The 24,853-nt window shown below is 37.5% G+C and overlaps 1 protein-coding gene across 17 annotated transcripts in view; it reads right to left on the bottom strand.

Annotated features, from left to right (window-relative positions):
* Positions 1-24,853, bottom strand: part of LOC309441175 (uncharacterized protein) — a 262,238-nt gene that overhangs the window by 62,886 nt on the left and 174,499 nt on the right. For all 17 annotated transcript variants that reach the window (XR_014184329.1, XR_014184330.1, XR_014184331.1 and 14 more), the window contains one exon: positions 22,662-22,715. Coding sequence is in view for 2 of the 17 variants with exons in the window: in XM_082055665.1 (XP_081911791.1) it covers positions 22,662-22,715 (54 nt within the window). In the remaining 15 variants the exon portion in view is untranslated. Of the gene's footprint in view, positions 1-22,661; positions 22,716-24,853 lie in introns of those variants that run through there.

Genomic DNA, 24,853 nt, shown 5'->3' with positions numbered 1-24,853 from the left:
GGGCTGTTCTAAACTACAGGTCAGCAATAAAAAAATAAAACAGAGAGTTAAAATGCAGTTATGAGTCATAAATATTTTGCTTATATTTTCTTTCTTTCTTTTTTCTATTTGGAGATAAGAAGCAGAATTTATCAGGCGTGAAAGGGACAGCCTCCTGGTGGTGTGCCAAAAAAGCCAGAATAAAGGCAAAGTTGTGCTTCAAAGCTCAATCGCTTGCTGAGTCTGGGTAAAGTCAAGTATTAAGATCCACCATTTTCTGAGCTGTGTAAGAGAAGAGGAAAAAAGTCAGAACGGGCGCTGCTTTCCAAGTCTCCGTTGGCACCATCACAAAATCTCAGCCGTAAGGTCACATGATGCTCTGCCAAATGTGGAGTGCATTCCCATAAACCATTCTGCTGATACTGCGAAGGCAGCTATTGTCTAGTTTATACCCAAAGTTCAGCCCACTCTTCATTGAATTAGCTGAAAAACGCATCACCTTTGGGGGTTGGGAGCCATGGAAACGTCTACCTGGCAGGCTGCCCACTTTTTCTGCCCATCAACCAGAGATGGAATTGTGCCACCTAATGTAATGATGACTAGGAATGTGAAGAGTCGTCCAAAGTGAATCTGATTCTTGCAAAGCCTGCTTCGTTTGCACAGCAAACTCTGGCTTCTTGTCGTTAAAAAGGGGAGGGGGGGAAGGGAAAGAAGAAAAAAAAAAAAAGGTGCCTTTCTCCTAAATGTAGCAATTAAAGGTCTAGTAAACTTGCCTAGTCTGCAACTTTCCTTCATAACATACGGAAACGGTTCCCAAAATAAAGCACTTGGTATAACAAGTTGTCTGATTTAAAGCAGCACTCGCTTTTCCCTGAGTTAATGTGCCATCCCCTGGACATTTTTGCTCCCTTAACGAAATAAAAAAGAAAAAAAAAAAAAAGTACACAGCAGATCTCTCATCTCTTCTTTTCACCTGTCTTTATTACCTCCTGATTTTATCCAGCATAGTTTATAAACGTGTGTGGCAATACCCACTAGTAACAGTGGGGATGCAATATTGCTGCAATCTCCCTCAAAGCAGTCTCCTGAGAAAGCTGGTTGTCTTTCCAGCAGCACAAACTGCTTCATCTGAGCCCTCTTATCTACACTAGTGAGTAGGACAGCTGGTCTGCAAGTTTGCAAACCAGCACATTTGAGACCGATCAAAATGCATTTCATCTGGATTTTGTGAAAAGAGATGCAATCAGGCAGAATTTATAAAAGATGTAAGTTTCTAAATAGACTAAGTAATAGACATAACTCTTCTGCTACAGACCTGCAATTTCGGGCTTGCCCATCTATTGTTCTAAGGTAAAATGTCACGTAAAATGTCACTTCCAAATGAAAATACCATGTAACCTCCTAAGCAACATATGGACACTCTCCCAGTGCCTAAAAACCTCATATAGAAGAATTTATCTCATAGCTCAGTCTTATGAACAAATGAATAAAAATCCACTGACTGTTTCTACACCACAAAGCTTAGTAGCTACTGCAGAAGAGATTTTTAAAATGCATTCATTTGTCTGATTCTCACATTAATAAAAAAGAGACAGGGGAGAAGTCTCTCTACCTAATAGCATCTGTACAAATGTCCCTGCGAAGAGGAGGCTGCATGCTAAAGAGCTTACAGTTAAAAAACTGGTAAGGAAGGGCAAACAAAGTGGGAGACAACAGGCTAGAAACCACAGCGGGAGGACAGGAAAAACCATTCCCAGGGCCACTGTGGGCAGTAACCCTCCAGCTCGGCTACTTTTATGTTTTGTTTTACAGTTCTTTCCAGTTTCACTTTATTTACCTGAAGGAAATTGAAGGTTCATTACCGAAGTAAGGAAGTGTGAGAATGGGGGCTTTGAAGTGGAGGAAGACAGCTAGGAGGGCAGAACAGCCCTCAAGGGGAGGTCCTGGGGCTGTCCCCCCGGCCACAGGGGCTGGCGGGCCACAGAAGTGGTGCAAGCAGCAGGCTGGCAGTGTGGGGCAGCCCCCGCACCCAGGTTTTGGAGAGGGCATGTGTGGCTGGGTGGAGGAGACCACTCAGGGCAGCCTCTCCAGATGATGCAGGGGTATGGCAGTGAGGAGAAGGGAGACGGAGCAGCCCCCATGGCCAAGCAGCGGCAAGGGGCCAGGAGAAGATGCTGGGTCCAGCATCAGAGGATGGATGTGACCCCACTCTGCCTGTCAACTCAGCACACCTGGGATTGGCCCTGCTCTGCCCAGCTGGTGGGAGCTGCCTGGCATAAGAGAAATTTGCTACAGCCCCAGTAAATCAGTCCGTGGCTTAGCTCCTCTTTTTTCCAGATTTGGAGCTTTTCGAAGGCCAGCAGCCTGAGGAAGGCCCTCCAATGCAGTGAGGTGGTGTAAGTGCTCTCAAATTGTCTTTTGGAGTGAAATGCCACATGCATGGTTTTGAATCCAGAGACACTTTTCCTTGTGATCTAAAGGTGGCTGCCTCAGTGCTGTCAGCAAGGGGAAATGCTGCTTGTCACTCTGGCTGCTTGCCACAATAGTCCCATGGCCTGGACCGTGGAGATCACACTGACTTCCAGGGACCACAGGTAAACTCTGTATGTCATTATGCCTCAGCCATAAAAATGACCCGGGTGGATTCTCCCATAAAGATCCTTGAGATTGTTTAAAACTAAATTGATACACCCAGATTCATAAAAATCAGAAGCCAATTGAAATGTCTTTAATTAACAAGTATGTAGAAACATAAACTTGAGATTCCATTTTTGTCATTTAATATGTTTCTTATTGATTTGAGTCAGCAAATGAAAACAGATTTTTGATTTTTTTTTTTAATTTTTTTCTTTTTTTTTTTTCCTAACAGGGCATGTAGGACTCAAGCTCTGTTCATTCCACCTTATGTTTTACCATTAACCATAAAAATGTTTAGGTCACAGTATATCAATGTCTTCAAAGGAACCACTCACAAACGTGCAACCTAAGAACCCAAGTGCACTTTGAACCATGGTGAAAAAGAAAGGTTTCATTAGAATCGAGTAGAAATCTCCAACTAAACAACAATGAACTCATATCTTTTTCAAATTTACTACTATTGTTATCAGTGATGATGTGAAAAGGACAAGGCAACATCTGACTTTCAGATCTCAGAAGGGTGTTTGCCACTAATTACAAATAATAGGCAGTCTGAGCTGGGCAAATCTGAGCAGCAGCTTTTGAGGGACAACAGACACAGAATCCTACACAGTCAGTTTTACTATCCTGCATGGAAATACTCTTCAACATGTGGCTAGCTCTCAACAATGAGTACTCATTTCACCAATATCCAAGAAGGATGTTATAAAAATCACTTGCATATGTGCCCGGCGACAATTAGAGACGTGGATGAATCTCAGAGTGCTTTGCTTATGAAGTAACACAAGGGCAACACAAAGGGAACCAAAAGGACTCATCTGCGGGAACATCTGGCCGTATTAATCTGCAGCTGGAGGAGGTGGGGAGGCTGGGTGGAGGGAGACTGCACAGGGCCGACTTCACAGGAGAAGAGGGCACCAATCCTTCCTCCACCCAGGAGGCAGGAAGGGGACAGCAAAGAAGATAGGAAACCTGGGCTGGGCTGAGGGCTTCTGCTCACAGACGAATGTGGTTTCCATGTCCATACTCGGCTCTCGCAGAACAACCAGCAACTCAACCTTCTGAGCTTAATGGGCAGTTTGCAAACCAACCAGAAAGGAAAACTCCAAGCCTTCCCTGGGCAATGGCAACCCATAGGAGACATGACAGAAAAGCCGAGAGAGAACGGGCAAGAAACACAGCAACAGTCTCAGAGTAAAGGGAGAGAGAGAGAGGAGGAAGGAAATTTCTGCTCTCTCATATGGTTGTTCTTGAACACAAAACCAAAACTACCAAGTATGAACACACAAAGTGAAGAGGACATGTAAGTGCTGGATGCATTACACCATTTCTGGGTAACTGTAATGTACTATATTCCATGGTATAACACTATGCAGTAAAATAGTCTTGCTCTGCAGACTGCATTCTCAAAGTGTTCCTGGGGCGTATTAATAGGGGTGTGGTTAGTAGGTCAAGAGAGGTTCTCCTCTCCCTCTGCTCTGCCCTGGTGAGACCACATCTGGAATATTGTGTCCAGTTCTGGGCCCCTCCGTTCAAGAAGGACAGGGAACTGCTGGAGAGAGTCCAGTGCAGAGCAATAAAGATGATGGAGTGGAGCATCTCCCTTATGAGGAAAGGCTGAGGGAGCTGGGTCTCTTTAATTTGGAGGAGACTGAGGGTGACCTCATTAATGTTTATAAATATGTAAAGGGTGAGTGTCACAAGGATGGAGCCAGGCACTTCTTGGTGACAACCAATGATAAGACAAGGAGCAATGGGTATAAACTGGAACACAGGAGGTTCCGTTTAAATTTGAGAAGAAACTTCTTCACGGTGAGGGTGATGGAGCACTGGACCAGGCTGCCCAGGGAGGTTGTGGGGTCTCCTTCTCTGGAGACATTCAAAACCTGCCTGGACACATTCCTGTGTAACCTCATTTAGGTGTTCCTGCTCCAACGGGGGGACTGAACTGGATGATCTTTCAAGGTCCCTTCCAATACCTAACATTCTGTGATTCTGTGAAAGTCCCTAGTATATAGAGGTGAAAAAATTATTTTAGAATGCATGCAAATGAAAAGTTATCATCTGCTTGCTACTTTCAGTCTATCTTCAAATGGCACTGTGCCTTCTCTTTTTTTCTGCCTTAAGGTTAACAGCATCAAATTAAGAGACTTAAGCAAGATGCTCTATGGTAAGAGCCAGATATGTCACTCATCACAAATTTAACTGTAATTTTCCCTTTTCTGAAATTTTCATGAACAATCTTGCTTTAAATTCCTTCTCCTCTAAACTTTACTATGTTGTTTGCAACCTGTTAAACTTTTGGCCACTCTGGCTGTATGACTGGGTACCTAAACTTCACAAGCTTCTTCCTGCTTCACTACCAGAGAAAGAAAATCTTTAAAAATAAACAGCAAAAAAACCTGAGTAATGGACAGCCAGTACTCTTGTTCACACTGAAAAGCCTTCTTCACAGATGTTTTAAGATCAGTTATTCCCTTAAGAGCGCAGATATTCATAAATAGCACAGGGTGCCAATATACTGAATTGCAACAGCTACTGAAAATTCAGATAAGCCTTTTCCAATAACTGTTCCACAGTACGAAGAAATCACCCACTGCAAACAGGAGCCACCCTTCTGTTCTTCACAGGGAAGCACATTGCAGTAGAGTAAGCAGTATGGCTGCAGTGCCAGTGGGGGGCCAGTGCTGAGGGGAGCCCATAGTGAAGCCCAAGCAAGAGCCAGGCTCCATCGATATTCCCCATTTCTCGAAAAAACTGAGGCTTTTAGTGGTGATCATTCAGGCACAAAATTATATGATCCTTTCCCCACAAACAACAAGACAATACCTCAGACAGGTGAAAATGCTGTGGTGTTACAAAATACCAAACCAAACCTGATGATAGGAAAAGCTTTGCCAGAGACATTTCCTTCAACATTCTTCTTTCAGCCCCCATTTACTTCACCACTGTCACTCAAGAAGCTTTAAGTAAGTTCAGAGCTCGAGATAAAACATTCAATCCCCTCACATACTCCAAGTCTTAGACACAGAAAAAACACTTCTTAGATTCTTTTTATCTCATTTGTCTCTTGCAGGTCTAAGTGCAAACACAACTGAGCATTATCATCACCATCCATCAGATGAAAAAATCTGAGGCATCTATTTTTTCCCAAAGTTAAAAGCTTTTAGCACATCACTCTTCAAAATGCCTGAGTACCATGGCAGTTAGATGTTTTTTCCAGTTATAGAACCAAAGGTACCAAAGATTAACTTGTTTTAATAAACAATTTATCATTATTGTATAAAGCATGGAATACCTGACATTGCTTAGTGTTAAGTACACTGCACTGAATCATAAGTACCACCTTGAATTAGATAATTTCTAAATACCACCTACACAGTTTGCACCAACTTGACCACAACCTTTGAAAACTGAACTCTGAAGACACCTTAATCTAATTCCTGGTCACTAGAGTAGGGAGACAGTAAACACAGGGAATTAGCTAGTGAAGAGAGTAAACAACAATAAATCCTTGCACACCTTCTACTTGTGAAAAATAAAGCAACGTCAACTCCTTTTGCTAACAGCTCTTCAAGCCAAGAACAAGTATAGCCAGAATTGAAGCCAGAAACGCTTTTATTAATTCCTGATTTAGCAGCATGCTTAGTGCGTAGACCTGCGTCAGTGTAATTCCCACCCCAGTGCTTCCTTTTAAAACCTGCTGCAGTGCTTAGCTGAGTTGGACACCAACGTATAGAGAACAGCTTCACCAACAGCAATGCTCTCATAGGCTTCAGAATGAAAAATCCTCATGGATCTGAGATCCACACGTGTAACACAGTGGAAAGCGCGGATGGATTCCTGTTCCCTACTGTCCTGCAGGTCCTGCAAGGGTCCTCCAGGGCCACTTATTTGTCCCAGGACTCATTCTTGACCTGAATATAAACCAGAACAAAAAGGATGCCACAAGGGCATTCTTTGTACCATTGGTTTCTCAATCAGTGATGAAGTTTTTATGTTTTTACTGCATACCTTTCCCATATGATCCCATATGAATCCTGGTTGCTCAGAACTTAAAATCTTATGCAATGTTATGTAAGAGGAACGTTTTGCGTAGCTGGCTTGCACCAAAAGCAGCCTTTATTAGAACATGTGTTGTGTGTCACCTATCCCTCAGCAGCTATAACTGACCAGTCTCACGATTGCTTATGGGCAAAGAGACAAAATAAGTATTTTTGAAACATTCCTTATTATTTCAGGAAGGAAGTTACATATGTCTTTAGGTCCTTATATTCCTACAAATCTGGACATTACTTCCCAAAACATCAGAATGTTTTGTTGGCACGTATGTATGTACACATATCCAAATATACCCCACATATTTTGGTAATTCAATTACAAAAATATGTGGCTTGTGTATGCACTTTGCTGGGTTATGCTATAAGAAGGCTGAGTTTTCTTAGCCAAAAAAACCCACAAACTGGTTAGGTCATATCTGCAAGTTGAAAAGAAAGAACATGTGCATTATAGCCCAATGTAAGGTATGTGTTTGATACAGCAGACTAAAGGATCAATTAGTTTTGAAGAAAAATTGATTAAAATTGGATAGGAAACAGTTTCCAATATCCCATTTTCCAATTTCCCTACTGTGAATTTCCTAGTCTGCAAAAAAATATCACTCCAAAGAGCACAAATCTTCAAATCCAGATTTTTGAGTACTTTTATATTGGAGCAATTAACACTTGGTACACTAAAATGTTTTAAATATTCATTCTAGATTTTGACTTCTTCAATATTTTTGTACAAATGGCTATTATTTCAATTTTTTAAAGTTTGAATTGGCATAATTTTGTAAGTAAAACTGACATTTTCAAATAATCAACATCCTCAGACAACCTGAACAACATAGAGACAGAGGCAGAGGAGATCAAAGGCATGGAGACTTCTCAGAAGATTGAGCAGGCTATGAGTGATCAAAGGCAGGGGAGAGAGGACTCTGGATCTTAACTCCTGCTTCCACTACACATGTATAATTTACAGGTTATTGAACTGTGAAGAAGGGAACTGTCTATATATTAAATATAGGTTACAGGCCTGAAAAGTTATTTAAAACATGAAAAATGAACTCTAGTTTTTGAAAATGTCTAGGCAGGATCTTTCGCAATACATGTTTCCAACATTTTTTTCCAAAAGGAAATTGTGCTAATGCAAGCAGCTTTCTTTTCAATGAATTGGCATTTCCTGACAAAATCAAACAAACAAACCAAATGGCACATTATAGCTGGTTGGTGTCACCACAGAAGAGATATTGTGTTGTTTGAAAGCAATAACTCACAGGAATAATGGAAAACTCATGTTCTAAGTAAAGCACTACTAATCACCTCAGCTTGTCTTTTTGGAAGATTGAGAGCACACATAACTCAAAATCTTTATCAAACTGCAGTTCCGCACTATCTATGTGAAATTCACATTGTGCAATGACATAAGGACATTTCTTTAGTTTTTGTCCTACACATCTTGGTGATATTCCTGTGTACAACCAGACTTCCTGCCATGAGACTTTTTCCAAGGGCACTCAACTCAGCACTGAGAAGAGCTTCCAGTTGAGTAATCAGTTGAGTATCTTAGCTACCGGATCCTTGGTTACTTGGTCATTATTCATCTTTATTAGAATTTAGTTCTGTACTGGAGAAAACACCTGCAATTAAAATTTTCCTAAAAAGAAATAATTATAGCTCCAAAGATTTGATTTGGCAAATCAGTTAAGAACATTTTCTCAGAAAATCCTGAATAACTACATAGAAAATACCAAACATTCTGTGTACATGTTCAATACATGAATTCAGCAATGCAGAGATTTAGTAATGATACATTCATTCATATGATTTGTGACTTCACAGCTCATTAAATTTCATGATAGTACATATATCTGCTGCCCCAGTGAATATGTAACACTGTGAATTTCATGTTATCATCAAATTGTTTTCATGATGAGGAGACAGGAGCCACAACACAGCCAATATTACCATAGTGTAGCTGAAAACACACTTGAGCCTAAGAGATAGTTCTAGTTCACACTTGACAAGCAAAGCTTCAGACTTGGACAAAGGGTGATATATTATAAATAACCTGAAATACGCTGAACCATTAAACAAAAGCAGACAGCATAGTGTGTTAGTTACTGGTTTGAAATTTTCAATACAGAATGCCTGAATAGCTCAAAGGAGATTTCAGAGAACCAACAAGAGTCATGTGTCTAGAAGCTGTTTTTTTTCTTTTCTAGTAATAAGCAGAACTTTATTTCTTATTTCAAATTGGGACAGAAGTACTTCAGTCCTGTTTCAACATCTTCCTGGAATTCCGAACTACTACTACTACTACTACTATGTGTTTACTTGGGTTGTATGGACTGAGAGACTTTAAATTTGTATAATGCCTAGTTCTTTGGGATCAAAGACAAGAATTTGCATATATTTATTACAACAACAACATGTAAAGCAACCTTTGAACAAGAATGATCCAATATGAATATAATGCTTTTTGATCAATACTGGGCACATTCTGGCTTAACGAGGAGGCATTAATTGTTCTGGTGGCTCAGAGGCAGAGTATCTATAGAAATGTGTGCAGTCTAGGTGGAAGGAACTGTCTGGTTTGCTTTCCAGAAAGACTTGGTTGTTGAAGGTCAGTTTATAACACTGTCGCAAGACATTTGTAATGAGGTACATTCAAGTGGTAGGCAGCTTCAGGGTATGTAAAGGGATGCTTCTGAAGATATTCTCATGCCCTCTTTTTTTTTTTTGTATTTCTCCAACTGTAACAGGAAATTAAAGGTTACTAATCATTTAATCTACAAATACATTACTTTCAATGTGTTAACAGATGGTTCATTCAGCACAGCTTCAGTGGACTATATTTGATTGTGTATCTGCTTCCTGAAAAGGTATTTTTCTAAAACACTATGGTAACCGATGCTTGCAGAGCATGAAACCAAGCAACCAGATTTCTGGAATGCGTTTCTGGATAGCTTTTATCGAGCAGGAGAGAAGCAGAATGCAACATGCAGAAGGCAGTCCCCTTAGTTAAAATGCAGTAAAGTTCTGCAAACAGAATCTAGTTCTGTATTTAGAGAATTAATAACAGCCATGGGTTTGTGAATTTAAGGGAAATAAACTTTCACAAGGAATGCCAATTTCCTATATGAATTTTAACAATATACACTGGATTGAATGTAATGTTGTGCACAAAGTATGAAGTAACCATGTCCTTAATGTGGTATGTCCAGCGATGAACCTTTTATTTCTGTACTCTGGGAGAGGAATGGATCTGTATAAAGGCTCTAGGCTTTTATCATGCAAACTCTTACACTCGTATTCATCTTTACTACAATTAGCCTTCTCACTGAAATTAGGGCAACCATCCATAACAATATAAGCAAACATGCAGAACTTTGTTGAGCCTTGAAAACAAAGCCACCTCTCGCAGATGTGATTTTCAATTATGTAAACATAAAAAAACTAGCACAGTAAAACTCCTGTACTTTATTGAGGTCTTTTGAGACCATTTAAACAGTAACATTTAACATTAAGATTAACCAAAACATCCATCAGTATGTCATTGTCCACCTCAGATCTTTATCTTATGCTGGTATCTACTCACAACTTGTAGCAGCTTCAAACAGCCAGGTGGCTCCTCCCATACATATGCGGGGGATCTCCTAATAAATAGCTTCCTTACCTACCTGGCAAAAGTTGCTTTTGCCATGAATGGTGCCTACTAGTTTCCCTGAACTTCCTCCCCATTTGTCCACTTACATCTCTCTTCAATCCTATCTGTGATCTTTCTCATTCAGAACATACATGGATGTCTCTGTGCCTAACGAAGAACCCAGGATGCCCCAACAATCTGAATAAACGAGCATAAATACTGCTTAGCCCACAAGAGAGGTGCCAACATACTAGAAGTACCTAATAATGAAAAAGAAACAGAAGTATTTGTATACATTATCAATCATAATGTAAATACTAATCACTAAGTAATTGTAAACCAAATATGTGATAGGAAATCACATTTTCACCAAATCCGACTTTCTGCCACAGCACTGTTTCATTCAAACCTCCTTTTGTGATTTTGATTCTGAAAACTATTATTTTTTTCCTGTGGGAGAAAAATTATGCATCTCAAACTCATTTATAATAAACTATTTTATGTATTTATTTTGGCAACTCCTCCCCAAAAGTCAGTACTTTTTGAGACAATGTGATGTCATCAAGCCCCCTTTTTACTTTTGGTCTTAGTGAGTTACCTACCAAGAGTAATTTGATTCTACAGGTGTATGGCCCACTCTGAGCTACTCTGTAAATACTAGAGTGTATGTTTATGCACAGACACATATCTAGTCAAAGAACCTCTGTGACAATATTGCTTGGCAGTGAAACGCATGTATTACTCCCCTGAGTACAGTGTATGACAGAGTAAATGTTTCATGCCTCTCACAACCTTTCTCTCTCTCATGAAGCCCTCCTTGGAATTACATTCTGGAGCAGAGGACATAGGAGAGACTACTATGGATCTGTGGGTGTTATAAAAAATTATTTAGCTGATACGTAATTCAATTTTTTCTGTTTGTGGCATCATCCCCACAGTACCGTAAGAAACTGCTACCAAGAGAATATTTACTTCTGAGGAGGAATGATAACTGATAAGTTGCTGCAAATTAAGAGCTCTGCTCTTCAAGAAAGCAGATTCTGCTCCTGATGTTAGATGTGCCTGATGTGCCCTGTAAATCATAAAGTTTGCAAAAATGTTAAGGCAGCAACCACATAACTTTCAGGTAAGGTCATATGGTGAGTTCCTAGAGGTACTATTCACATATGTTGCTTAACAACAGAGGCATCTGCCTGTTGAAAATATGCCGAGATGTGAAAGCCTTGTCCACCTATAGTCCCTATAGTCTGAGTCAAGCTGGACTATTGATAGTTTTCCGCTAATAGTTACAAATTGCTTATTTAAATTCTTAAATATCTCATGCTACTCGAAATAGTAAATATTGCCTATTACAACTAAGAAAATATGTAGCTTTGCCTTTCTAGGATTTGTGAAAACAAGATTACTCGGCATAAACCGATTTAAGTAAAAATCCAGCACAATTTTTGTATGATATCTGGGTCTAAATTCAAGCTCTACATTGTTTTCTGAATTAAAGTTTTCAGCAGGATAAACACTGGGATTTCAAATGTTGTGCTTTTTCCAGTTACAGAAAAAGTTGCAAAATGAAATATCCATTTGCTCTTTGACATAACTCAGAACTGTGTAATGGCCATAAGAACGACAGCTGCAACATTTACAAAATAACCTGTAACACAAAATAAAAACAATGCAAGATCCTGTTCTCAACATGCTTCAGACCCATTTTTGCACAAGTTTGATGTCAATGAAGAATTATCCTTTAATCAGCTGGACATTTCTTTAACGTGTACTGTGCATAGATATTTTAAATACAGATTTTCTTTAGAATCTCTTTTGTTCATTTAAACAATTATTTTTTTAAAAAAATACATCAGAACTGCAGAGGTTTTTGAAATATCATCAAATTCCTTTTATATTTGATAGAAAAAGTCCCTTCAATTGTTCTTTGATATTTTCTTACTCCATATTCTTCTAGCTTAGGTTTAATTATTTTGAGAGGCCACTCAGGCCCTGACTCTTTATGTATTTTCACCTTCTTGTTTTTTCTGTGTACTGAACACAGTTTTATTTTTTAGCTTGTTCGCGTTTGACTGTTCTCCCTTTAATATTCACTTTGAGTATATTCTAGATGCAGGTTTGCAAGGTATTGCCCCAGCATCACTTAGAACACAAGGTTGTAGGTTGCCCAGGTGCCATCAGTCCTTGTTGGGCACAGCAGCTGTTACCAAAGGAAGGGTTCTCTAAAACTCCTGCCCTGGGAATAATCTTACAGAAGAGCTATAAAGATACCATATTTTGAAAACTTTGTTCCTTTCCAAATTAATTATTAGGTTGGTTAAAATCCAATAGTCAAAACTTCTGGCCTTTTTAATAGGTTTTTATACCTTTTAACAGTCTGTCAGACATTTCTGAATTACTCTTGAAATAGATAACAATCTTCATGGGTCAAACAGCAACCCCTTACTAGCCTTAACTTCCAGAAGTCTTTGCAGTGTCAGCCAAAACACGTAAATGTGTTCTCTTTCGCCTAATTGGATTTAATTTTCATCATTACTGCTTTTTCCTTTGCTCTCAATTAACATTTCCACTTGCAGAATTTGTTAACATTTAAGCATGTTTCCACAGTTTCCCTGTTCCTCCTTCCCCCAAGTCTACAGGAATCATCATGCTACAGCAGAGCACTAAACAACAGATGCTAATCCCATAGTTTAATGCACCACCAGAAAGTAATCAGATATTATGATGATAAGAACAATATAATAACCTATATGGAAAAAAGTATTTTCATTGTTCATTTTTATTTTTTCTCCCAATCTGGATTTCTGTGCTTTGAGGAAACTTATTTCCCAGGAGCACATCTATGATGTACTACTTAAATGACAGCAGCCTTAACATGAACACTTTTAGTCTGTAGAAGCAAGTCTATATACTGATAATATTGTAGAACTTTTAGGAATATTTAATTGCCATTCAAATACTTATCCACACAGAAACCCACTGTTTATTTTAATATAAGGTTTAATTAATCTCCTTCCTACTGCTAAAATGCTGTGTGAGAAAAAAATACTCTATAATCAATGTCATCTATATTTCATAATTTCTTATCACCAAAATGTTTTATTTGGTCAGACCTGTCCACTGGCTCCTTCTTACTTCAGTTTACTTTTTCCTGATGGAACATAGTCTAATCCAATCTAAACACTTTCTTACTCCTTTTTGCTGTTCCCTCTTCAAAATGTCAAATGTACTTGATTGCCAAAATTTCTATCAGTTTTTAACTTCTCCTGATATTAGTCCCTAAAGAGTCCTACCTCCCAACTGGAGTACAAACATGGAAACCTCAGCAGATGTTTAATAAGAAATATTTGCATTTTGCTGAATCAAGATATCAGATGATAAATTTTTATTCTAAGTAATAATCTTTAATCTATATCTTACATGTATATTTCTATTAAATTTTTACATGCATGCAACAATCTTATCTAAATAGTTTATAATTGTTTGTAGAAGAATTATTTTATTTGGTTTTATTCATAATCAATCTTTTTTCAGTGTAGTCTGTGATTTACTTTTTTTTTTTTTTTTCTAGAGGAATGTGCAGGATCATGAGCAGTAAATTTGAAACAGATTTGTATGAAGAAACTTTAGAAAATACAATGCTCCAAGAAATATATTTTGTTCAGCTTAGAGATGAAAGTCAATCATTTCAAGTGCATAATAGGATATCAATGCTGCTTAAACTGTAAATGTTAACATACCGGACTATGATGTTTTTAATGATATTTTCATAATGTTGTCATTACAACTACATTTGTTATTAGTACAGGTTTACAGCCAATCTATTGGTTAATTTATTAAGTCTTCAAGTTACACTTCTGACCTTCACTGCCAGTAGACATTTTTTGCCAATATTGTGTTTTTAGACTATAATTTTTTTATATTATTTGTCTAAATGAATGCACATGAATTGTAGCCCAGAATGATGGTTTCCGTATATGTGAAAAGAATATAAAGAATAATACATAGTAGTTCACTATAAAACAAAGCCAAACTCTTAATTTATACTTATGAAAATAATTGGACTACTCACATGAATAAGTACTTTCACTGGTAGAATTCACAAAGTGGTGTTCAGGCCTTGTGAAGAATGGCAGGAGAGGGGGAACTGTTTGGTGAAGCACATTAAACATATGGATCTTCATGTGCCTCTCCTATCCTTTGCAGCTAAGAGATGTTCAGAGAGATCATGACTTTTCTGTTACTACTCATCAAAAGGGTATTACAATAGGATTTTCACATCCTTAGTAAGACTTGGAAACGAGTTGCTGCTTCCCTATAAAGAAATCACCAAGCTTCTGCACCATCTAACCAAAAAGAAAGCATCAATCTACCAAAGGCTTTCTTTAAATAAAGGGTTTTTTCAGTCATTTTTTTAAAAGAGGGAAAGGAAATCATAGGACTTAGAGGCACAGGTAAAATGGTACTAATGGACGGCCATGATCGGGAGAATAAAATACTGACTTTCAAATGCTACCAAGATTCAACAAGAGCTCTGTCTGTTTATCGACTTTGGCAATTCTTCTGCTTGCTTAGTTGTCACATGCATAATTCTGGCATTTAAATCCAGCTGTTAAGTGAAAATGTTCACAAACTAAGATGAAAAGAAAGTTTGGATTTGTGTTAGGCAGGGGTGGGGAGTAGGAGGGTATGGCCTATGATTGACACTTTCAAAAAATTACCATGGCAACTTTCTTTTCAATATGAAACAGCAGAGCTAAAGTTTTAAAGATACACTGTAAGTGACTATGGGAGTACGAACCAACCTGCTGATAAAATTCCAAGGAGAGAGAAACCTACTGTTCTTGTTTAGCAAGACTATTAAAATGGTGGTTTAGATGACTTGTGGTCTAACTATCACCACCATCAAACCCTGAGCACCCAGCATCACTGCTTTCTTTCCAAAGCGAGTGACACAACTTTATGTATAAACGTGAGTCTGAAGTGGGAGTGCAAGCAGGATTAGTATGAGCTATTAAGCCTTTTTTTTTTTAATGTATACTGCTTTGGGCAAAACACAGTAATGCTGTATGCTAGAAACTGCAAAAGTAATTCGGAATCTGCCTCACAGGAAGAAGTACTTATTAAAAATGTCTTGTTGGTACAGTTTGAAATGTTTAATCTGTTTTTAAAATGTTGAGCACAATATAAATGCAGACTGTGCAAGGTTCTACTAACCAAAAAGCCTAGTCACAGCGTTATGACAGCTTTCTGACATCTAACCATCATAGCAAGTGAAAACATGGAAGAGACGGCAGGTGGGAAGAAGTATTTGATATTCAGGGAAAATATTAATGGATGTGTCTAAAATGTAACTACCTTTTAATGTGTCATGCTTAGGAATATTTGCATAATATTATCCCTAAAATTGCACTGTGTACATATTCATTTTACAGTGTCACTCCCAATAAGTTTGGCATCTGGGCCAAATCTAGCACACTTGCAGCTCTCTATCACAGGCATTAGGAATCTCAGTTGAGGAAGTGGCTCAAAAGCAAGACAACCCAGACAGACATGAAGAAACATCAGTTTCTGAGAAAAACTGAAAGCCTCCAAACAAATCATCCTAGGAAACTGTGTCCTGCAATGCTCCAATACACCCTCCATCCTTTCCCCACATATATTCTTTCTCTTCTTCCTCTGGGTAATGCTTTTTAAATAGGTACTACAAATCCATCCATAAATACATACATACAAAGAGTCCATTAACAACCTGCAAAAGATCTGAGAAAGAAAGGTGAACAATTTACAAATACAACTGAGAAGTTTAAAAAACAAACAAAAAACCTCAGTGATGAAGAATTATGAAGCAAAGTGTATGCTCCATATATGTCCTTAGGCCTTGGTTTTATACACTTCTTAGAACATTTTTTACCTCTCCCATTCTGCACTCCCCACTTTTCCCTAAGAAGTATGTCCTTAGATACATGTGAAATGTTTGCTTTAATTTTTGTTCAGTTCTAAAAAGATTATACTTCTTATTCAACAGAAGTAGTCTGAAAAAAAAAAAAACCCACAAAGCTGAATGTGTTTGGTCTCATTAACAATGTGAACAAAGTGTTTTCTATTAGATGGTGGCATTTTGGAATTTAGCTTGATGCCGGTCTGCAGTGGAAAGCAGGGATTGCACCACACATCCTGTGAGCCCAGGCAGACAAATAGATGTTTTTCTTGTACTACGTGAAACACCACTAAAGGCGACAAGACCTTGCAACAGTTAAGGTTTCTATTCTGTTTACTCTTAAAAGCACGAAGAAAAAATTACAAGCACTGAGTCTCAAGGAGGCAAAGACATACCCATGAGTGTGCATTCAAGCACTGTCACTTTCTAGCAGGGCCCTGCCACATTCAGACTTCAGAGTGATGGATGGGGAACAGATTTAGACCTGTAGATCTGCCATTTCCCAGCTTTCATGTTTCACTTTGTGGCGTAAGAAACTTCCTTAGAACATAATTTCTTTACAGTGTAGTTTCTATTCAAGAAGAATTAGATGTGCTTGCTGAAAAGCTTTTTGTTTTGTTTTGTTTTAAAACCATTCTGAGTTAATAGGATACAAAACTTTAGAATGTATTACTGTCTTAAAACAGAATTGGCACACAAAACTCTGTAATTTAACTTCTTTAATCTATTATAGCTGCTGGTGTTTCCAGCAGAGCAGCTGTAAAAAGGTTGGAAAATATTTTAACTCATTCTTAGCAAACGTTTCCTCTTCATCCTTTCTGCAATTTTCTTCCTGATTATTTGCTTTCTTGCATTCCAGTATATCAGAAAACAAAGTTGCTAATAGTGTGCAAAAACTATCCCCAGAGATGGTTAGAAAAACAAAACTGTTGAGAAATAACAAGACAGTTGTAGAACAGCTGTTCATTCTTACTATATATTAGGAAAATTAAGCAACTAACATCAAACATAAAAGATGCAGTAATAAGAATAACTTCTTGAAGATACCAGTTCAAACTACAAAATAATACTGCTGGTATAGTTAGATGAAATTTCCCTCAAATGTTCCATGAAAAACTACTTAAAACTAAGCCTTTAGACATATAACAGTTTTTAAGATACTGTAAACCATGAAGCACTTTAGTATCTCATCCAGTTATTCATTCTGAGAAAATGCCAAAGTGACAACAGTTAGAGCTCTACTGTTCCAAGATGAAGCTTGTAGTTCACAGCTTCTGTAACTTCTGACATACTGCTATGTGGAGGTATTTCAGAAAAAAATACAGGGTGTTCCAAAAATATGGACCTGATTGCAAAGCAGTCGTGATTTCAAATTGGGTCCATCTTTTTGAAACACCCTGTATTTTACATACGCTATGCTATTCTTACACATCTGACCAATTTTTAAAGGTAAAGTTGTAGCCCTACAGAATCAAATTGGTGAGATGTTTCATCTTAAATACTCACATATTCTACTTCAGGTGTTCAATAATTTATGTTTCATATAGCATTTCCATATGAAAACAAGAAATTGTAGGATGAAGAACAAAGGCATAATAGGCAGTTGCCTTATAATCTTGCTTTAAAACTGTTTAAATTGAGAACAATTAGTTATGGAACTATTTTTCAGGCTTCCTTCTCCTTATAGTAACAATCATAAGAATATTGCAGAAATTATGAGATTTAAGGAAGAAGAAAAGACTTTGTTCTTACTTTCGAGTCTTGGATATTCTTGCTTTCATAAACATTGTTACAAATATCCTAGAGTCTGAAGTTAGAATGAGTCTTTGAAAACATCCTCTGTAACTACCGAGGCTACAAAGTTAAAGAGAGCATGAAAAGAGGAGTTCTTCCACAGTCGCATCCAACAGCTGAAGCATTGATGAAACTCTCTAACCCTGCAAGATGGATGGCAGGAGAAAAGAGTTGTGAAGTTTGCTGAGAGCCTGATCCTGTAAGTGGTCTCCTCTGCTTGCCTGAAGATCTTGTCTGAAAACAAGGACTTTCTTTGTCTGGATGTAGCTCCAAGATCGGAGTCTGTATACGTAAATTCTAACAGCTTAGTATGCGAGCTTTGCAAAAAGAGTATTAAAAATATTTTAATTGGTTAGTTAGCTTGAGGCTCTGTATGGTTAGACTTTCCTGGGTCTACAGACATAGCACAAAAAGAGATGCTGTGTATTCCACACACATTAGGACCTATTGTTCCAAGGCTGGTATTTCATTTCAAAAGATCACAAACCAATTGTATTTTCCTTTAAGAAAGACAAAGACAATGCTTAGTGGCAGAGCTAGTTGAAGCAAGACAGGGGTTTCAATCCTGACTTCTTGAAAATGCACATTTGGCCACGACTACGGTCCCGATCTGCTTAATGAAGACTGGATTTGCCTTCTCTAATCAGCTCTCTTGATGACTGCAGCACACGCTGCTTTTATTCTTCATGGGCAGCTCCTCTCCCTACCAAGCTGAGATCTGCATAGGAAGGGCATGATCCACTATCATGAAAGTTGTGTTTTAACTGTGTGGGTGCAGCATCTGACCCAGCATGCATGAAATGTGTGATCAAAGTGAGGGAGAATTTCTGATTATAACATCCTGCTGAGAAAAGGCAGATGTATGATGTGTTATCACCCTGAAGAAAGTAAGTCCAGAACAGCAAAAACCTTGGAGACATTTGCCATCCAAGTCACCCACAGGATTTAGCATAGTTGACCGGTAGCTATTACTACATAAGAAGGGAAAATGGGAGTGAACTTAGGGCTGATTAAATAAAAAAAGTGCAAATAAAAATTTACAGAAAAAGTTAATGGGAATTCTGGGGGCTTCTATTACTGACATAAGCTGAAGAGAAACACCGTCTTAGCAAACCAAAATGCCATGTTAGTTACAGGGACATCCACAAGCAATCTTTTTTTTTTATAATTTCTTGTACTAAACTCCTTCATATTCTTGCACACCCAAGCTGAAAAAGAAACAGCCCTTCTAACAAATGGCTTCATTTAAGGCCTCTCTCAAAATGTACACATTCACATATTTTTGTCATAGTTTAAAACAAAAATCCCAGAAGAGCAATTATTTACTGCTTGCATTATAAGAAATATTTCTGAACTAAATTATTTTCAGTAGTGAAAACTATTAGCACTTCAATGAAATTGCATTCTTTTAATAACAATACTGCCTTTTAAAGGACAATTTGCACTCACCCAGAGATACATGGAATTCTGAGTAAGGATGTAGGCAAACCCCAACAGACAGTCAAGAATCTGCTTTTGGTTTGTTTTTTGTTTTTGTTTTTTTTTTTTCTGGTTCTTGGTTATTCAGGGGTAAACTGAAAAAATTTCATTTGTATCGATACTGTATGAAACTCACCCCTGTGCACAGGAACAAGCACATAGTTTTATGCCATCCAAGACTACAAAATAACAATAATACAGAAACTCCCACATGGGAGGAAACCTAAGGCCAGTACAACCAGTACTGGGTCTCTGAGACAGGACCAGGTGTTTCAGAGGAGGTTTAAGTGAAACACAATTAGTAGGCAGCCATTAGTTTATTTTATTCTAGTCCATATACCTCTTGGTTTACAGTTTGTTTGTGAACGGATCTTTCTATGTATCCAAAACCTGAGTGGAGGGTGATCAGCTGAATCCCATGGTTTTGTTCAAGCATAACACTGGCAACCAGATTTCTTGTGTGAAAACTGTGAATCCAGTTTTCACTCCCACTCATAATGCGCTTTGTGTCTGTCAGAAACTTGACGTGCTTCAGTAGTCCTAACTTGCTAAAATTCCTGAACACTTCAAAGAGGATCAAGCACTGTTGGAGTACGAAAAAATTCTGAATGAATTTTCATGCCAGTTACCAGAGCTCTTCTGGCATATACTGTAAAGGTTTATTTCCCTAAAACAGCTATTAAGATCTTTTAATATTTCACATAGCCCTAAATACACTCATTGTAATGAAAATATAAGGTGCCACCAGTAGCTCAAAACCACATGAAATATAGATTTTAAAAGAAAGAATTTAAAAGTATCATTTTCATGTTGCATTTTCTATGTCCATATAGAAAATGGCTGGTCCAAAATCTGTGTACTGTACAGAAATTGTATAACAATAATAATACACCCATACTTTTAGCAGGTTTTCAATGCCTCTCAGAATACCAGTAGGCTTGCAAACTTTAAAATACAGATGTGTTCATAAGCCAGGATCAAATTAAATTGTGGAAATGTGCAGAACACATACAAAGTCATGTTTTGTCCATGGAGCAGAAGTACCTATCGTAGCTCATTTTTCCTATTTTGCGAAAGTTACAATCATCACCATTAAGGACAACAACAACAACAAAAAAAATCATAAATGAAGCCAGTAAGGAAAGCAAACAGTCTGTAACTATGAGACTTCTTCTGGGCATCTAATCTTTGACTTTGGACTGGTTTTCTTAAAAAATGTCATTGACTGATAGACATATTTTATCCAGAAACATACACAAGGCAGTCTTTGAGAGTGGGGGCCTGGAAGGTACAGGGAACAGGTGAGAGAAAACAGTTTATTCACTAAAAATGCATTTTACATGATCCAGATGAATTTGACTTCATTCTTTTAATAAAAGAAAAATATTTGTTCTGTTAAAGATATGTTTGGAGAAATCTTTCTGAATTATATTGACTTTTGTTTCAGAAGAATGATGGATACTTAAATAAAGAATGTTAAAAAAATTAAATTTGTTATTTGAGTCACAGTGTTTTCTTTTCTTAGATTTCTCGTATTGATGAACAAACCAATTATTATTTCAAATCAATGTAAGCATTACAATTTCATTACAATTTATATCTGAAAGGCAAGTGATACAACAAGCTCTTCAGTTATATAATAATAAGAAGAATAGAGATTGTCAACAGCCATCATGTTGTTAGAGCTGTTAAAATTTTATTATTAACAGATTTATTTATTGCTGATAATTGCATCTTGCAGTGATTTGAACAAAATACCATTAAAAAAAATTAAAGCCATGGTAATGAACCTTGGAGGAATGACTAATTTGGAAATGTCAAAGATCCAGAAAAAGAGGGCCTAGATCTGAAAAAAAAAATATCCAAATTTTGTTCCCTGATAATTTGTCCCTTGTCACCCATCTTTTATTATGAAATGCTTTTGAGAAGCCGTCAAGATTAACATCTGAAATCATTATGTGTTTTTAATCCAAGATTTCTCTCCCTACTGGCAAGATTGATTGCAGACTAATTTGCAAACAAGATCCAGGAAACACAAAAGACAGAAGTCTACATCTGCTCTTTGAAGGAAATAATGGCATTGAGAATAGTGGGTTTGAAATTAATTCTCAGGAGAAGATCCAAAAGGAAGAAGTTCCTGCTTGGTGAACTGAGATTGAGAAAGATTTCTAGGTGTTGACAGCACCACAGAAAAACCCAGTGATAATGTTAGAATGATAAGATGATAAGAGACCTCCTCCTCTAAAATAAAGATGAGGTTAACTGCACTGATGAAATGCTAAAGCTATGGAACGTTTCAATATCAAACAAAAGACTTCCACATGTCCTTATTTTCTATTTTGTCTGCATATAGTTATTTAACCAGGGCTAAGATGAATCTACTGAAAAGCACAGGAACTTTAAATCTAAGGCAAAACATAGGTGGATACTGTTAAGAAAATATTCCATACAAAATCATGTATTTAATTCATTTTTTCTACCTTTTTTTCTCCCAACAAGGTATCACATCACCACGAGAAGCATAAAAATGATCTAATTGAGTGGGGGCAATGTTGAATGTCTATTGCATGCAAGTTATATGCCCAACTCCCTCATTAAGACCCGTAATAATAAAAGAGATGGCAAAAAAGTGTTTTCTGCAAACCGCACCTACAGCATGCAACAACAGCCAGCCAAACTGGAATTCCACAGGTAACACATATAAGCCAGTTTACCAACCCATGCAAATTAAGAGCGTAAACTAGTGCTTCACCTTGATTTTTTGGTGCCCAGCAAACCAGATCATTAACTGCAATTTCATTCATTTCATAATTGCATACTATTAATTTCAGATCTACAGAAAAGTTGTTGATAAATTGTCGAAGCCACTTCCCAACTGCCACCCTAGTGTTGCTGTGCCATTCCTGTGATGTTAAAACACCATCTCAGGAGTTCTCATCAGACAATCCCATTTGCAAGCCAAAAAAAGCTCAACTTGTAAGACTTTGGAAAAAACACAAATATCAATGCAAAGTGTGAAGAAACTAGGACAACAAGAGAAAAGAAGAAGGGAGAGGAAGAACAGAATTAGGCAAATCTGGAAAATAAACTCAGTTTCTAACAAAAAATTAGAGATCTTCTAAGAAAAAATTAGAGATCTTACCTAATCAGTTAAGCAAAATTCACTGGCCTGAGCAGAATGCATTGTAAAAGAAATCTGTAAAAAAGAAAAAAAAGTTTAATTAAAATTCATTTCTCTCATATTTTTGATGACAAATTAGTGACAATGAATGGTTACTATTATATGGAAATTGCAAGCAGCAAAATCATACTAAAGAAAAAGCTTCTTAAAATCTATTAGGTCACCGTTTTCCCAAAAGAGTCCTGGCTGTTTGCAGAATTATATTTATAAACAATAGTACTAAACCACCAGACATACTATACCATGCTATTCAAAATTGATTAAAAGTATCTGTTATGTTGTTGGTATCAATTTTTGCATCTTTTTATTCAAATTCAAATGTATAACTATCATTTCCTTAAAGGAGACTCAGATTTAAAAATATGTCCATCTGGGAAAAAAAAGCAGATATTTCTCATTAAATGTTCTTCAGGGCACTTGAAGACACAGAGTTCATTTACTTTCTATAACATTTCACAGAAACACAATATGAAAAGAAGATTATTAAGACTGTAATGTGATTAATACAAATATCAGAAAATGCCCAATGATAGCCTGCCTGTGCAACTTGTATTTCTTCAGTGGGTATGGAATATGCTACAGTTACTAATTGCTTGGTTGCCTGGTACTCCTCCATGGGAACTCTTCATTCCTTGTACAAACAGACATTCAAAAAGTTCAGGCACTGATATTTTGTGTTATCTTCATTGTGTAACATGTGGACTGGAGGAACATTCATGAAGTAGTATTTGAATCCTGACAGAAAAACTGCAGTATTTTGCTATGGTCTTTACACTCTAGTCATGATTGCTTTGACTGTGTTGCAAACACTGTGCAACTCAAGTTCGGCAAATTATTCTAGAGGAATAATATGGTCACAGATTAGTTCCTTGGTGCCAAGAGATAAAGATGAAAAGTGAATACTTAATTCAGGTCACACAGGCTCACTTTTCCAGAGGACTCAGCATTACACAGCTCTTTATACATTCTAGGTACTGCTCACAAGTTTCAGCTGGGAAACATAAATACCAAGCACATTGCAAATTAGGTGATGAACTGACATTACAAAAATGGGGAGCATGCAATTGCTGACCATCTCTAAAACCTTGATGCAGTGCACTTCAACCTTGATGTGTGAACTCTGTGGTAAATCATAGGACTGGGGCTTTAATTGACTTTAATCGGCTTTGTCATGAGTCTCCTTTTTCTTGTCCTCAGTCACTAGACACTTTCTGCTTCCTATTTCTGAACAAGATTCTCCCTTACTACAAAGCAAATTCACACTCAGAGATGGCCTATCCACTCACTGTCTAGATCAAGGACAGTATGAACAAGAAGTGTGTTACCATGTACGGAAAGATTCCCCCAGCACATTTTCAGAGGGTGATTACATCAAGCTGCACAAGCACACTAGTACTGTTTGACTTCACCACTTCAGTAATGTTATAACACAGGTTTGCTTGATAAGTAAATCTCCATTCAGGGTATTGGGAATACATAAATTCTTCAGAAATTCTGTTAGGAAGCATGATAGCTGCCAACCACAACCAATATTCCCAGCGCTGGAATGTGTAGATGGTTTTCCTTGCTGTCAGGGAATACCTCACAGCATGCCATCCTTTCTGCAAACTCATAATAGGGTCATTTGGTCATGTTTCACTAAATACTTATTGTCCACAAGAAACACAGTTTCAATCCTGGACTCTAGAAACACAGTCCTTTTGATAGCTAGACTAGTTCACCTTAATTTAAAAACTGGGATTTGAGTCAAGCATCTTTGAGCTGCAATATTTATATCCTCACCATTTCCTTAGCCACCTGCCTGTTTGTGACTTTTGAGAACTTCTGTCTCATTTCAGAAAGATTTATCATGGGACTTATCTTCCTAGTCCAAACTGTGGTCCTGTAACTGGGTTTGCACCACTGGACTGACACAATTGTGCAGGAAACTGTAGATAAAACAGTTTCTCTGCTCAGATCTAATAGCACGAAAGCTTTCCACAGTTTAACAGCAAGCAAGTTTGCACAAATGCAAAACCAGTGCAAAGATAACTGATGATAGGATAAACTGAACAGTGGTAACTGTGATTTTATAAGATTTGCTATACATAATCCTTTATTCTGAGGTTCTACACAAAAAAAGGAACAAAATGGGTTTTTATAGGAAAACAAAA

The sequence above is a fragment of the Streptopelia decaocto genome (assembly GCF_964273445.1).
Source record: "Streptopelia decaocto genome assembly, chromosome: 1".
Classification (NCBI taxonomy): domain Eukaryota; kingdom Metazoa; phylum Chordata; class Aves; order Columbiformes; family Columbidae; genus Streptopelia; species Streptopelia decaocto.
Note: the sequence above shows the minus strand (reverse complement) of the source record. Positions and strands in the feature narration are given on the sequence as shown.